We start from the raw sequence: 17,309 nt of genomic DNA on the forward strand, positions 1-17,309 counted from the left end.
TTTCTGCTCTATGTAAACCGTTGTGATAAACGATGGAACAATGGTATACAAAAGCCTAAAATAAATAAGTAAATAAATAATAAAATAAGTCTGACAAACCACTGTCAAAAAAAATGCCTGCTTCAATAAAAAGCTTTTTAAAATTTTTTTAAAGTAGTCTACATTTTTGAGGTTGTCTTGTAACCAAAGTTCCATCGCTAAAAAAGAGTTCCAAAAAATGGGTGCTGTAACCGAGAAAGCACAGTCTCTTGTTACTGAGAGCTGGACGTGACGAACAGATGGAATATCCAGGAGTGCAGACTTCCATCGGCAGGTGAAGCCGAACCAAATAGTCCTGAGACCGTGGGTTCCAACAAGACAGCAGTGCACGCCTATGTGCCCTCAACCATGTACCACCTACAGGGTCACCGCCATCGATCCATGCATCTGTAGATAGGGTCACACTTTCGGGCGTATTGTGTTCGTCAATAGACACACCTGTGCCATCAGCTTCTGGAATTTTGCAGGATGAATCGAGTAAAGGGTTGGCCCTTTGGTAGGAACACCCCTGCCCTGTTTCATGCTGAACTGAACACCAAGATACTCTAGAGCAACTGTGATGGCTGAAGATTGCTCTTGGCCAGGTAAACCACCCAACCTAGCTCCTGCAACAAAAAGATCACCTTGCGCAAGACCTGGAGGCTCTCTTCCAGATTCTTGTCCAAAATCAGCCAATCGTCCAAGTACGGTTGTACCAGGATCCCATCCTCTCTCAACTCCGCCACTACCACAACCTTGGAAAAGGTTCTGGGTACAGTGGACAAATCAAAAGGTAGTGCTCGAAACTGATGACACCTCAAAATCAGAAAACGCAGAAATCGTTGATGCTCTAGCCGGATAGGGAATATGCAGGTATGCCTCGGACAAATCCAGAGACATCAGGAACTCCCCCAACTGTACTGCCATTATCACTGAGCGTAAGGTTTACATTTACATGCAAAAACAAGTCACACGCCAAATGACGGTTAACCCTTTTGAGATCCAGGATGGGACGAAAAGCGCCTTCCTTCTTGGCACAACAAAATTAATGGAATATCGGACTGTATTTTTTTGAAACATGGGCAATGGAACGACAGCCCGCAAGCTGAGGAGTCTTAATGTACACTCCACTACCTGTCTCTTTTTCAGAGAGCTGCATGTAGACACCATGAACATGTCCTGAGGAACACTGTGAAACTCCAGCACATAGCCATCTCTTATCACCTCCAGAACCCACTGATCTGACGATCTCAAGCAACCTCTGATAAAAAAAAAAAAGAGAGGTTGCTATCACCTGCTTCCGGGAGTGGATTGGTGCACCTTCATTGGGAAGCTTGGGATGCTCCATTATCCAAGCCTGCGCCCCCCATCTGGGTTGCATGGGACAAAAGGACTGAGACCTACCCAAAGGTCGCGTCCAGGGGCGGATTGGCCTATCGGGGGATCGGGCATCCCCTGGTGGGCCGATCGCTCCAGTCACGTGGTCTGCTGTGCGCGGCCGTGACAGAGCCGCGCTCGGCAGACCACGTGATGTGTCCTGGGCGGCGAATACCCGGGCCGGTCCGACTTCATGAATCCACTGCTGGTCGCGTCCTCTGAAAAGCGCTCCTCTGTAGGATCAAAAATGTCTGAATCCCCTTGGTACAACCTCTCGTGCTGAAGGAGCACACAGAGCCTGTGTCTCTTATCCTCTGGTAATCGAAGAACCTGGACTCACCCCATTTACTGGCCATTTCTCCAGCTCACTCCCAAACAAGAGCAAGCCTTTTTAAAGGGTAATTTCGTAAGGTTAGACTTCGAGGTTGTATCGGCCAACCTATTTCTCAGCCATTGCTGACGCCTAGCCACTGCTACTGAAGCCACCCCTCTGGCCAAAATGTGGATAAAATCGCAGCCCACATCTTCCAAAAAGGCAGCTGCTAGTTCCATCACTGCCCTGGAATTCACACCAGATTCATCAACCTCCTGAGAGAGAAGTAAACAAGAGCAAAACCACCAGGGAATAACAGGAAGCTATCTGCAAATTAATTTCCATTGCTTCAAAAGCCTACATAAAGATAGCCTCAATTCTCCTATCCTGTGGATCCTTCAAGGCCGTGCGCCCCCTTCTATGGGGATTGTTGTCCACTTGGTAACGGCACACACAAGCGCATCCACCTTCGGAAAACGCAACTGTTCTCTCGCAGTTAGATCCAAGGGGTACAGTCCTTCCAAGACTCGTCCCCCTTTAAAATTAGCTTCCAGGGCATTTCATTCAAGATCAATCAATTCTTGAATGGGCTCTATAATAGTAAAGAAACAAGAGGCTTTACGCAAAGAAATCAAAATGGGATTTTTCTATGGCTCAGACAGATTCTGCCCCCGGAGCTCCCAACATCTTCAATGTCTGGGAAATCAGAGCTGGTAACTCATCTCTATGAAAGAACCTTAACATAGTTCTATATGGCTCGAATCCCAGAAGTATTTCCCCATCCTCCAGGGAGTAAGGATCAGCTTCATCATCTGTGCCATCTGGGTCCCTGTCGAGGAGGGCCGCAACATATCTAGGCTTACTCGAATCTTACCCACAGCACCAAGTGTGCAGAAATCCACAGCCTGCGATTCTGACTTCACCAGGCCTCGGAATGCGCCTGAAGAAAGGATTGCAGTCTTTGAAAAAATTCTACCCAAGAAAAGGCAGAGTCATGCGAAAACCAAGGGCATCGGACCTGCACCACTGAACTACCTTCCCCTGCTGACAAACCAGTTAGGGAAGACCCAAAATCAGATGACACCTCTGGCAGCTCTTTCTCTATTCCTGCACTAGGCTAAGAAGAATCAGGCTTAGTAAAATCAGACAGAGGCAATTCTCCCTCAGCTTCCCAACAGCACTAACAAGTTGGAGAGAATGCCAGGTTGGAATGCTCGAATGTCAAGCAACACATAGGGCAAGTCGCTTAGGCAGGCATCTGATAATAGTGCACCCAGCTGTGTTCATGCTGCAAAAAACTGGGGTCCTAACACTGTGCCTTGATAAGCACACAAACTGAGCACCCACCAGGATGCTCAGGTAGTGCGCACAAATCAGTGCGTGTGCGCGCGCACACAACTGGGCACCCTGTAGGCGCTCCTATGCACCCAAGCGTACAACCTGGACGCACAAGCATGAACTGCAGAAACTGAAGAGGGCAGTCTTGCGCAGAGAAAACGTGCAAAAATGCCGCCGCAGCCTATCACACGGTGAACAAGACAACCTAAAAGCAAGGGCCTAGGCAAAAAAAAGGCCTCTGCTCAACCTACAATGTCCCTAAGCTCCCCCAGAGGTGGGGAGATGACCATCGGATCGGCACGCCAAGCATAGAGACCGGGAGAGAGTGGAAATCCCCACTTAACTCCTCCCTTTTTTTTTTTTTTTAATACCCCTTTACCTGAGCTCAGCCCGTCCCAACTGAGTAGAAGATCTGTCTCCGGCTGTGGGGGGGAAGAGGGTAAAGACCTTCACCTTCACACTTGGGCTCCTGCATCTACTTGCCTTTCAGCTGGTTTTTTTTTTTGGGGGGGGGGGGGGGGGTTTGGTTTACAGCTAAGACCATGCAGGCTGAAAAACCAGCTACTTGACCAAGGCATTCATCTGAGAGAAGGATCCAAAGAGAAATCACCTCAGGAATTCTTGACTGAGGGAGGAACCCATAAGGGATCACTACAGGAGAGCATGGCGAATAATTTTTCTGTTCTCCTTTGAATAAAAAAAAAAAAAAAAAAAAAAAAGAAGTGTTTTTTTTAAGCAATCCCCAGTAGGGAGATGCACGTCCATCTACTGGAGATGGAGAGAATATTGGCAGGATGATGTCACTGCAGTTGTATGTCAGTTTTGCTCAGTCTCCATCTGCTGTTAGAGGTGCATAACCCACTAGTTCTGGATTCACCTGGCTGAATGCTAAAACAAATTTAATCCTATTTTCAACAAGTCCCAGTTGTAACTCCTTTAGAATTAGGGTGATGTGGCCTTCTTCCCCATTAACAACCTTGCAGCACTATTCTGGAGTAATTATAACCTTCTGAATGTTCTCAGGGGGTAAACCATGACACAGCATTATAGTAGTCTATTCACATTGTAATAGAGGAATTGTAGCCAGATCATCTTTATCCAAATATGGGCACAGCTAGTGTAATTGAAGCTACAACCACATAAATGACTGCAAATTGCAATTCCACAGACAGAGTTCTGACTATGTACCACCTTACCAGATTCTAAATTCACTCTCAAAACAAATTATTGCATCACCCTAGATACTCACAATACCTTCAATTTGGAAGGATTTCAGTTTAAAAGTTTTAATTTATGGGATTACAACTGTGAACCCACTGCCATCAGACATGCATTTAAATTTAGCAATTCCTGATAGTTAGTCTTTGCCCACCCTTACAAGGAGCTAGATATCAACACAGAGCTGGTTATCGTAACAAAGATGTGACAATCAACCTCAAAATTCCCAGCATCTATAAGAAATCTATATAAATACTAAGAAGAACAGGGGAGAGGACAGAACCCTGTGGCCAATAGTCTTGGGGAAGAACGAGAATTACCCCACAGAATTGACTGGGTTTCTGTCAGAGTTTTTCAGCCCAGGTTTATTTCAGAGTTGTCATTTAATTAAAATAAAACAATGGTAGTCATTCTTGTCACACAGAAAGTGACACGATCCTTAAGCAAAAGATCAAGATGTAAGAAACCTGCTTAAATATATATGTGTATGCTTATATTAATAAATTAGTAGTTCAATGATTATATGAATAGACATTTTACCTTTTCTAAATTATTATATAAAGATTTCAGTGTGGTAAACAAGGGTGGGCAGCCTTACTGAAGTGAACTCTCAGGAACTTATCCAATAATTCTTGACATTTTTCACCTGAAAACAAAAGTGCATTTGGTTACAATTTAACATATACATTTCTCTAAAACTGATGCAGTATGGTAATAAATTTGAAAAGGCATGGGATAACACAGAGGCTCTTTAGTTTCCAAAAGTGAAGAGACAGCAGAAGCATAACCTAGTGACATCACAGGCATGGGGGGGGGGACCACTGGTTGGTACCAGCAGGCTTATAACTCAAGAGTAAAGATTAAAAAGAAACGTAGACAGGATAATCTAATAGTCTACCAAATTAGGGTGGAGGCTGGTCTGAGAGGCAGTGTAGAACCAGGAATAATCAACTAACTGTGTAGAATCAACAATTGATGAACCATAGGAGTGAGGTCCCCAACCGCCTATATATAGAAATGTAGCATGACATATGATATAATTTACTATTAAATTTGACATTATGTAAGCTACAATGCCTTAGGAAATACCAGCTGGGTTGGCACAGCAGGGTAGGTGGTGGCAGGCTACTGTCTGAAAAGGTCATGGCCACTTAGGAATTAGATGTTCAGGCAAAAGCCCATGCTAATATTGTAGCTATAAGATTGACCAAAAAATAGAAGGGACCCAATGAAAGTTTTCTGAAATAAGTTTTTGGTTGGCAGCAATAAGTGTATCTCTCTATAAACAGATGTCAGCCAGCCCAGACATTTCAAGCATCCACCTGTAGTTCAGAACATGTTTTAAAGCACTTTAAGTATATATACCCAATAACCTTGGACTCTTTTTTTGTTTTGATTTAGCTGTAAGATTAGTAAACTTTGCGGTCAGATATGAGAAGGAAGAGGTGCTGGGTATGAATTAAATAGGGAATCTTGTATGCTCATTTACCCATAATAGAGTACTAAAGAGGAATGGTAAAAATTATCTTAAGATCTATAGCTGACAGCTGAGATAAGAACAGAAGAAAAGATATATACTTAGTATTACAGAACAGGATTAAATGGTCATACAGGATTGGTCAATTGCTCTTTTCTGTCATCTACTACGTTACCTAAACTTCAGGCCTGATTTATTAAGGCTTACTTTCCAATTTTGTGTTTATGGAGGAGAAAAGCTTACTAAATTAGGCAAGGCTATTTATTAACCAAATTGCTGTTACAAAGACCTAGAGTTAGCATGACATTGTCCCATTCATTGGAGGTATGGTGGCATAAATAAATATAATTTGTATCATGTATATTTTACTCTGCATTGTTTATTCTATGAAGTCTTTATTGTATTAAGAAATGGTCAATCTAAATAAAATTCTGGAATTTTTAAGTCAGAGGTAAGAATCTCTTTCCCTAAAATGCTGGCCAAAACAAATCTAGTTTCCAAAAATAACCAACTTTCAGGCCGATTCAGTAAACTGCGCGGGAGAGCCGGCGCTCCGAGGCGAGCGCCACACTCTCCCAACGCGCACCCAGGCCCCTCACCTGGGCGCGCGATTCAGTATTCAAATGTGGGCCTGCGCTAATTAGGAGGCGCTAGGGACACTAGCGCGTCCCTAGCACCTTCTTATTGGCGGAAGCGGCGGCTGTCAACGGGTTTGACAGCTGATGCTTAATTTTACCGGCGTCGGATGTCAAACCCGCTCACAGCCACGGGTTCGGAACATGGATGCCGGCAAACTTCTGCCGGCATCCATGAGCATCCGTTTTCCAACCTGCGGGCGGTTTTTATTTTTCTTTTAAGATTATTTTTTTATTTTTTATTTTTGGGGCCTCCGACTTGATATCACGATGAAATTAAGTCGGAGAGTTGTACAGAAAAGCAGTTTTTTCTGCTTTTCTGTATACTTGCCCGGTGCCAGCAGGAGTTAATTTCTGAGAAGAGCAAGTTTGCTTACCGTAAACGGTGTTTTCCGTAAGATAGCAGATGAATTAGCCATGCTGTCTAGGTACGTCTCTGTGCCACTAGGTGGCAGAGCTCTCGAAGTCTCTCAAAATCTTTCAGCTAGGTGCTCCCTCCTGTATCCTGACAGGATTACCTCAGGCTCCTCAGTCAGTATCAAAGCGTTTAGTTAGGTATGCTAGAACTGTCCGGGGAGGCGGGAGGGTCCAGCATGGCTAATTCATCTGCTATCTACGGAAAACACCGTTTACAGTAAGCAACTTTACTCTTTTCACGTAGATAAGCGGCTGGAATTAGCCATGCTGTCTGGGAGTCCCCAGCTGACATATTGAGCAGGTAATGTGCATTAATGAAAATCTTTTCTTTTTTTTGCTCAATATAGCGGACAGTTCCTATGAAGGCTGTAATTATATGTAATCTGTGATCTTCTGAAGGATAGTCTGCCCCACTAAGGCATCATTCACCGTTTGCTTATCTAAACAATAGTGGGATGTGAAGGTGTGAAGCGATGACCAGTGTGTCGCTGCCTTACATAGGTCTATGATAGGAACTTAATGTAGAGAGGCGATCAAGGCTGCCATGACACACACCTGATGCGCCTTATGTGCTTCAGATAAAGTTTGCGACCTTTGTTGATAACAAAACTGTATACAGTTTGATATCCAAGTGGATAAAGTTCTTTTTGTTACAGGACGCCTTGGAGCATTTGGATTAAAAGAAAGAAAGAGTTGTGAAGGTCGGTTAGCTGAAAACGTGCCCTTGTAGTTAGTGCACGTTTGCAATCTAAAGTGTGTAACTTTCTCATTAGCATGAGGATTAGGATGAAATGTGGGCAAGGTGATGGTCTGGTTGATGTGGAAACTGGAGATCATCTTTGGTAGAAATTTAGGGTGAGTGCATAAGGTCTCTTTGTCATGGTGAAATTGCAGATAAGGAGGGTAGTCAACTAAGGCTTGCAATTCACTACACTCTCTTGCAGAAGTTAAAGCAACCAGAAAGAGCACCTTCCAGGAAAGGTAGCAAAGGTGTACAAGTTTCTAAAGGTTCAAAGGGCGAAAGCATCAACTGCTCGAGAACTATGTTGATGTCCCACTGTACTGGTGGTTTCTGTACGGGTGGACAGAGGTGTAATACGCCTTTCATAAACCTGAATACTAAGGTATGCTTGTTTCTGCTTGTTCAACTGCTCTCCAAGCAAGGATCCAGGGCTAGGATTGAGATTTCTCCTGTACCCAGCCCTCCATTGGACCCTCTCCTCCTCCTCCTCCACCTCGTGGCTGTTAACCCCCTCCCTCAGCTGGACTACGTCACAGAAACTAAAAGAATGTGCTTTTAAATCTCCCTCTTATGCAGGTACCTTCATTTCTGCTTGTTCAACTGCTCTCCAAGCCAGGATCCAGGGCTAGGATTGAGATTTCTCCTGCACCCAAGCCCTCCATTGGACCCTCTCCTCCTCGTGGCTGTTAACCCCTCCCCCAGCTGGACTACGTAACAGAAACTAAAAGAATCTGCTTTTAAATCTCCCTCTCACACAGGCATAAAGGAGCCTGCCCCTTGTCGTGCCCCTTAGCGTTGCCCCTCTACAATCCTTACAAATAGCCTATTTTCCTCCTTTCCCTAACCTGCTTTCCTACTTCCCCCCTCCCTATCTTCGCCCATACCATTCCTATTAAAACTCCGTATCTTTAAACATCTCAGCTAAACAACCCCATTCCCATACTCAAATATAACTATCGGCCATACACAGACACACTCATGAAACCTCAACAAATGAACAGACACCTCATCCCAATCATGCTCACACCAATCACACAATTCTCACGACTCTAGCTATCATACTGTTTAATGCGCAATCCATCACAAAAAAACCCAATATACTCCATGATATACTCACTGATAAGCCAGATATTTGCGCCATAACTGAGACCTGGCTAAAGGAAACTGATACCGTCCTACTTAATCAATTATCAAATGACACCTATGACATCTATTCAATCCCAAGACCTAAAAAAAAAAAAAGGAGTTGGGTTACTACTCGCTGCAAAAAAAGAATTGCAGTTAACGTCACATCCTGTGCAAATTACCCCAAAATTTGAGATTGGGTTATTTAAATCTCTTCACCTGCAGATCTGTCTAGTATATATTCCCCCTGGCATTCTTTCAAAAAATCCTTCTCCCATAATTGAATTTATTGCCCAGAATATTGAAATTGACAAACCTGCCATCATCTTAGGAGATTTCAATATACATGTTGACTCCATCCCACTATCAAATGCCTGTGAAACCTATCATCCCTCAAAGCTATTGGTTTCACACAGATTGTCACTGACCCTACTCATCAAAATGGTCATACCCTAGATCTGATTTTCATTAACAAACCCATCTCCTCGAGTGACCCTATTAGCACTGCTGTTCCATGGTCAGATCACCACCTCCTACACACTACCCTCCACCCTTAAACGAAACACCCTCACCCCAACTCCCAGAACCTACTAAACTATACAGATCCACAAATCATGTTCTATCGATGAATCTCACTGTTGCATTCAACAAAAACTTCATAATCTTGAACTAGCTGACATCAACTCAGCAATCACATCATGGTACTCTATTCACTGGGAACACTGCCAATGACCTTTGCCCCTTTTCGCACTAAAAAAAATTGGCCACTCCAAATCTTCACTTAAATCTTGGTACACCCCTGAACTGACAGCTCTAAAACGCACCCTCAGGAAATTAGAAAAAGATTGGCGTAATAACCCCTCCCTCACAAAAAGAAATACTTACAGAGCAACCCTACGTATATATCGTGAGCAAACCCTAAACGCAAAAAAAAATTACCATGCAAAAAAAATACATGACTGCCAATTAATGCAAATGCTTCTTCACATAGTAACACAAATGACTAAAACCAATACCACTCCGCACCTGTAATAAAGATGCCCAAGCCCAAAAGTGAGAACTTAGCTAAATACTTTCATGAGAAACTAGTTAAAATCATGGCACGGCTCCCTGGTAATAATCCCCTGACCAGAACCATCCCACATGATTCCTTTGCTATATTTAATGCCTTCGAACCCACCACGTCCCTAGAGATTCAAAATACCATTAAAAAAATGAAACCTGCCACACATCCAAGTGACACTATACCCACCAAATATCTTCTCTCCACCCCTGAAATCATAGCACCCCCAACTGCTAAAATTATCAATTGCTCATTAGGTACCGGAGAAATCCCCCTAACATGTTTAAACAAGCTATCATCAGAACCTATTCTAAAAAAGCCCAAAGCTGATACCTCTGACCTAAACAATTACTGACCTATTCCAACCTTTCCCTTCATAGCGAAAATCCTTGAAAAAATTGTAAACACGCAGCTCACTGAACACCTAGAAAAATTTAAAATTCTTTCACCATTGCCAACATGGTTTTCCAACATTTATGAGCATTGAACTCTGCTCATCTCTCTAATCAACCACCATACTTACTGGATTCGACAAAGGTCAATCCTTCCTACTAGCCATGCTTGACATTTCCGCGGCCCTTCGATACTATTAACCACAACATTTCTCATTACACGGCTCAAGGAAATCGGCATAGCTAACACACCACTGCAATGGTATGAAACCTTCCTACAAGGACGGCAATACAAAGTCAATTTCGAAAACCATGAAATCGCAACCGTACAATATAAATCACGGAGTACCACAAGGATCTGCCCTCTCCTCTACTCTCTTTAATATTTATATCCTCCCTCTTTGTCACCTACTTACAGAACTTGGCCTTATGTACTTCATCTATGCAGATGACATACAAATTGTTATCCCCATCACTGTCTCCCTTAATGATGCTCTTTAAAACATGGGATACTGCCCTCACCGCCATTAGTAACCTCCTTACTAGCATCAATCTGGTTATTAACCCTGATATAAAACAGAACTTATGGTCATTTCCCCACAGAATCACAAAACACAATTGCTGCCCACTCACACATCACTCACTCCTCCTGACATCGCTAACACTGTTAAATCCTTGGAGGTCACATTAGACAACCACCTTAACTTTAAAAAGCATATCAACACCACCATAAAGATGGGTTCTTCAAACTACACACTCTAAAAAAAATTAAGACCATTACTCTACCAACATGATTTCCGTACTGTACTGCAATACCTCATTTTCTTGAAAGTTGATTATTGTAATGCCCTTCTTCTTAGGCCTACCCAAAAACTATCATCCTACCACTACAAATGCTTCAAAATGCTTGCAGCACGCATACTCACCAACACCAAAATCGGAACATATTACTCCCATACTCAGAGATCTGCACTGGCTCCCCATTGCACAGAGAATCATGTTCAAAAACCTTATCTCTAATACACAAGACCCCTACACAATGAAACATGACATGGTGTCAATAATGATCTTTACTTCCACAAACACTCCAGAACCCCTAGAACACCACATGCAGCCACCCTACACACCCCCACACTTAAAACCACCACTCTTGAGTCGACTAGGAAGCGTGTGCCGACAACCACAGCCGGGCCGAGCTGCTGGAACAAAATGACAACGGAGCTACGGCAAGAAACATGCCCAATAAATTTAAGCAAAAACTGAAAACATGCTTTTCCTACAGGATTATACTTAACTTTACGCTCTCCTTTTCTCTCTTACTCCTACAGCCTTGCCCACTAACTTACTTAAGTGTACATCCCGTCTCTCTCACAACACCTATCGTCTTATTGGCAACTTACTCATATCTATTGTATTTTCAACTGGACATAAGACTATTATCCTATTTCTTTCTCTCAGGCCCAGCTTCTCTCTTTTTCCCAATTGTGTTTTATAAAACTCATTCTATTTATTTACAGACATAAGTTCAGCGAGAATTTCCTATGTAGCACTATTTGATTTTTCCCTTCCATTGTTTCCACTGTTTACCCCCCTCCCCCCCTGGTTAAATAAGTTTATTGTAAAGCACTGTTGCATATGTTTGTTCTAGTTCGCACAGCTGCAATGTTTCTGTTATCTGTGAACCGATTGTGAGGTACTAAACAAATGCCCGGGTATATAAAAATTGCAAATAAAAATAAATAAAATGAAATAGGCCCTCCATCTAGAGGGGTATGGGTAAATGGCTTATAGTACTTAAATGAACACGTAAGGAGGACGTTAGCAAGTCCTTTGTTGTACCAATAGATGGAGATATGAAAGAAGCTGTTCAGGTGGGCAAGTCAACAGGTCGATACCCAGTGATGTACACCAGGAATTGTAGAGTGACCACTTTCTTTGATAATTGAGTCTGGTTGATAGTTTCTGAGAGGACATAGTATGTCCTATAGGGCAGGAGGAAATGTTCAACTGCTGGTAAGCGATCCTTTCAATCTCCACGCCGTGAGGTGTAGGGAGGAGTGAAGAGGATGTAATAGTGTTCCCTTTGACCCTGGGTGAGAATGTTCGGACTTTCACCCAGGGAATCGGGTTGCGGATTGAGAGTCTGAGTAGGTAACTGTACCATGGTTGCCGTGGGCCATGCGGACACAATTAGGATCAGATCCGCTTGGTCCTCGATAACATCTTTGGATGTGCGAGAGATGAGTGGTTATTCGGGGGAATGCATAGAGTAGGTCATGGCGACCAGTCGATGAGAAAGGTGTCTGGAGCGAGTCTGAGAGGGCTCGGTGGTAAACTGAGCAGACGTTCTCTAGTTTCCTGTTGTTTCTGTGTTGCAAACAGATCGACTGCGGGGGAAGGACCCCACGTTTGTAAAAAGATCTTGAGTTACTTCTGGGTTCAGCTCCCATTCGTGTGGCCGAAAAAATTCTGCTGACGCTTGTCTGCTCTGGAGTTGTGAATCCCTGGCAGGTTATGTTGGCCTGTATTGGAAATGGATCTTTGGTGAGCCCACTCCAATATTTGTACTGCCTCCTTGCAGAGGTTCCATGAACCGGGACCCTCCTCCTTTATTGATACAGAACATGGTCCACTTGATTGTCTGAGGTATCATGACTATCTTTCCTTGAAGGGAACTTTTGAAGGCGTCGAAGGGCATTGTACACAGCTCTCAGCTCCAGAAGGTTGATGTAAAAAGTGTTTCGCTCGTACGAGGTCCATAGACCTTGTGTTTGTAACGGTTTCCAGATGAGCTCTCCAACCTTTGGGAAATGCATCTGTGGTTAGAATCACCTGATGTCGAAGGGTCTCGGTGGGGAACCCATGGAAGCGTTTAATGGGAGCAAACTACCATTGTAGGTCCTGCTTCATGCTGTTGGTTAAGGACAACAGGTTGTGGACAGTGGTTGCAGATATTGAAGTTCCATTGGAGTTTGAGGCCCCATTGTAGGCGGCTCATATGAAGGCGTGTGTGTGGAACTACACAGATGGCACCTGCATTTTGTACCAGAACAGTGCGGACTTGCCGAGCTGGCATTGTTGCACTGTGAAGAGAAGTAGAGTCGTAGATAGTTGTGGACAGAGTTAATGCTCTCGGGGAGGTAGGGAAAGCCTTGTCGTGGATCGTTGTCGATATAGGCTCCTATGAACTGTAAAGTTTGAGTGGGTTCCAGTTTCGATTTCTCATAATTGATCAGAAGACCTAGATTGTCTAGGCAAGAAATTGTTAGTCTTTATTTTATTTATTATTTATTTAGGCATTTTTCTATACCGACTTTCCAATAACAGAATTATTTGATTCAATTCGGTTTACATTCTAAACAATAACAATGACAAGTAAATGTCTTACAATGAACAGGTCGAATTAACTTGGATTAAGATATATGGGGTTAATAACATAATTAAAAATAGTAGAAGATTCTGCCGTAGTAGTGCTGGATTGGATGCAACTAGGAGCCAACTGTCTAGATAAGGAAATATCTGCACCCCCTGATGACGAAGGTGCGCCACCGCCAATGCCATGCATTTGGTGAAGACCTGGGGGCTGAGGCTAGGCCAAAGGGAAGAACTCTGTACTGGAAATGTTGGTTGTCTGCCTGGAAACAAAGGTACACCAGGAACTAGGGTGCATTGGTATGTGAGCACATGCATCTTTCAAGTCCAGCGAGCACATCCAATCTCCAGGTTGAAGAAATGGAAGAATGGACTTGAGAGAAGTCATTTTGAATTTCTCCTTGTGGAGGTGTTTGTTGAGGAACGTAGGTCCAGAATAGGGCGTAAACCTCCTGTTTTCTTGGGAATCAGGAAGTATTGGGAATAGAAGCCCTGATATTTCTTGGAAGGTAGCTTCTGGATGCAGTGATTCTGCAAGAGAAGTTGGATTTCTTGCATGATATGCTCCTTGTGAGTTACGAATTTCTGAGGAACCCAATGTGGGAGGTTTGGAAGGGATGAGAAATTGAGGGCATAGCCCTGTTGTATGATTGAAAGGGATGAGAAATTGAGGGCATAGCCCTGTTGTATGATTGATAAGACCCACTGATCCGACATAATGTGATTTCAGGCTGGAAGATAACTGGACAACCTTCCTCCCACAGGTGATGACGGTGGCTTTATAATCTTTAAAAACTGGACTGGGCCTTGGCAGGTTGAGGATCGGATTGCTGCAGTGGCTGTCTTGGAGTCCTAGTACGCTGGCGTGGAGGCTCCTGTTGATAAGCCTGTTGCCTTAACGGTTGAGTGTACTGAGGCTTATAATAGGTGTAAGGTTTGTAGGTCTTATATGAAGACCTACGGTAAGAAGTCGAGGCCAAATATTGACGTCGAGAAGTACATGGACGTTGCGGTGATGTTAAGGAAAGAACTGCCGTCTTTTGTTCTTTGAGTTTTGCTACAGTCTCAGTGAACTGATCTCCAAACAAATTTTCTGGACGACATGGTAAGTTTGCTAACTTATCGTGGACATAGTCTCTTATCGCACTAGATTGCAACCATGCAAGGTGTCTGGCTGCCCAGGCACTTGCTGAGCTTTTTGATGAAATATCAAAGCCTTCGTAGATGGATCGTAATAAATGACGTAAACCTTCCTCAAGGTTATGGTATTGAGGAGGTAAGGAGGCGTCTGCAGAGGATTGCTGTAGATGTGGTTGCAAAGCCTGCAGATTCTCAAAGAGATATTGCGTTAAGTAGAACTGATGGTTTTGAATGCAAGCATTGAGCATCGCAGAGGAATATGATTTCTTTGCAGAGTCATCTAATGTCTTATTATCTTTGGTCGGCGGAGTATTAGAATGAATTCTGGATTTACGAGCTTTTAACATTGCCGACTCAACTACCACTGACTGGTGTGGAAGTTGAACAGTGGTATAGAAAGGAGAATCTTTCATTCGGTGTTTTAGGTCAATTTTGCGAGATGTTGGAAGAACTGTCAAGGGAGTATCCCAAGATTTCCCCATTAAAGCTGTCAAAGCCGTGTGTTGTGGGAGAGCCACAGGCTCAGCTGTCATATCTAAAATCTTCAGAATCCCTAACATCTCTTGACGAGGATCTGGTATCCTCTTGGTCTGTATGTTGAGGAATTGACCTACCTTTTCTATGAATTTAGAATAGGTAAGGTCTTCTGGAGGTGAAGAAGGCTCCAGAGGTATGTCATTATGGTCAGACGGCTAACCAGTTAATGAATTTGAAGAGGAATCCTCTAAGTGAGACACTGGGGAGGTTGGAACGTCCCGGGGTGCTGGAGGAACCTTTCACTTCTGTACAGGATCTGCTTGCGGTATGTAAGGAAGCAGTTGCGGTGGCAAATTAGAATTCTCTATTGACTAGAAATTGAGTCAGAAGAGAAGTAATCTGAGTAATAGCTTGATGTACCAACCCTGTCGTAGGCTGACCTGGAAGGGGTCTTACGACGGGTGGAAGAATAGGTGGAGGCAGATTCCCTGTTGGTGAAGGAGAATTGTCAACCCCTTTAGAGTCATTAGACATATGAGACAGTGTCCCAGGTGATAGTGGGGACTCGTCTGATATAGTGAGTGGAGATGCTGGTTGGTTATTAGTCACCTCTAGCTTTGTCGAAGCATCTTTTTGTCCTTTGTGACCTGAATGATGCTTCTTAGGAGGCTTCTGCGAATTAGTTAATACAGTGTCAAATGCATCAAGTAAAGGCATTAGCACCATTACCATATTACTTTTTTGCGTCGGTGTGTCGTGTTGATCTGTATCTGGTGCGCCGGAGCTTCGATGCTTCGTCTCTGGTCCGGTGTCGATGCTTCGATGTCGACGCACGCGTCGGTGAAGCAGGCAGCCGCGTTGCCACGACGCATCTCCCATACTCAGGGCCAATTTTTGGCTCGCGCTTCCCGGTCGATGGTCTGACCTGGGGGGTTCGACTGAAGAGGCCCTTCACTTCAGGAGGGCTTATTCTTCAATGTTGGAGCTGGAACCGATCTGACAGACTTCTGAAGCGGCATAAGAACCCGAAGTCCTGGATGGCAGATCTTGATGCTCTTTCTGTCTTTGTTCTTGAGGGGACAGTTTTCTGCAGGCTTCACAACTTCTCTGGTCGTGGGATCCGAAGCAGAAGAGGTGGCTATCTGTAGCCAGCATTAACTTGCCACAGGAACAGAATTTTAAGCCGGGACGAGGCATTGCTATTATAGAATTAAAAGTTGTTTTACCTGTGGTGATTTTCTTTTTGAAACTATAAACTTTTAAAGACTTTTTTCCTCACAGAATGTAACTTTCTCTGGAGAAAGAGCTCCGCATGCCTAACGGTTTTGCGGAAAAAAACTGACTGAGGAGCCTGAGGAAATCCTGTCAGGATACAGGAGGGAGCACCTAGCTGAAAGATTTTAAGAGACATGGAGAGCTCTGCCACCTAGTGGCATGGAAGACGTACCCAGACAGCATGGCTAATTCAGCTGCTTTTCTACGTGAAAATAAAATGTGCGGCTTGGCTGCACATTTTACTTTCTGTATTGAGCGTGACTAACTAATAGGCTCATCAACATGCATTTGCATATGATGCACGCTATTAGTTTCGGGGGGGGTTGGCCGTACGTTTTCCACGCGCTATTACCCCTTACTGTATAAGGGGTAATAGCGCGTCGAAGATGCGCGTTCAAACGGGGGCTAACTGTGCGCTCAGCCTCAGCACACCATACTGTAAGCAAACTAGCAGGTTCTTAGACCAAATCTGTACAAATATATCTAACGAACAATCATGGTAGATATCCCAAAAACCCAACCATTTTGTGCCTCTCAAAGACTTATTACTGCTCTAAAGAATTGAGAACATTATGAATTCCATTTTAAATCTAATAACGCTCAAAAAATGTAAGAAAACCTCATCTGCATGTTCTCCCTCACCCAATCAGCACTCCAGGAAATGTGTACGGAGTGCTGCTCTCCCTATGAGCAGAACTGAGAGCACATGTTCACATGATGCATAGCTACTTCACCTTCTCCTCCCAGAGGTTTCTTATTTGAAAAAGGAAACAATGTGAGAAAGGGGCAGAGCTGCTGTGGAGATTGAATGCATACTAACATTCCCATGTTCAGTGGAACATTGCTAGCAATTTTGGGACAAGCAAAAACTGCTGACATGTAAGGGTATCTTCTGAAAAGAAAGGAATCATCCATCACACCGAGCATACT

At 43.7% G+C, this 17,309-nt stretch overlaps 1 protein-coding gene across 1 annotated transcript in view; it reads right to left on the minus strand.

Moving 5' to 3' along the window:
* NAA16 (N(alpha)-acetyltransferase 16, NatA auxiliary subunit) overlaps nt 1-17,309 on the minus strand; it is a 468,335-nt gene that overhangs the window by 224,157 nt on the left and 226,869 nt on the right. Inside the window, 2 exon segments of the mRNA XM_029602955.1 lie at nt 4,805-4,860; nt 4,863-4,910. Of these exon segments, the coding sequence (XP_029458815.1) occupies nt 4,805-4,860; nt 4,863-4,910 (104 nt within the window).

The sequence above is a fragment of the Rhinatrema bivittatum genome, chromosome 5 (genome assembly GCF_901001135.1).
Source record: "Rhinatrema bivittatum chromosome 5, aRhiBiv1.1, whole genome shotgun sequence".
Taxonomy (NCBI): Eukaryota; Metazoa; Chordata; class Amphibia; order Gymnophiona; family Rhinatrematidae; genus Rhinatrema; species Rhinatrema bivittatum.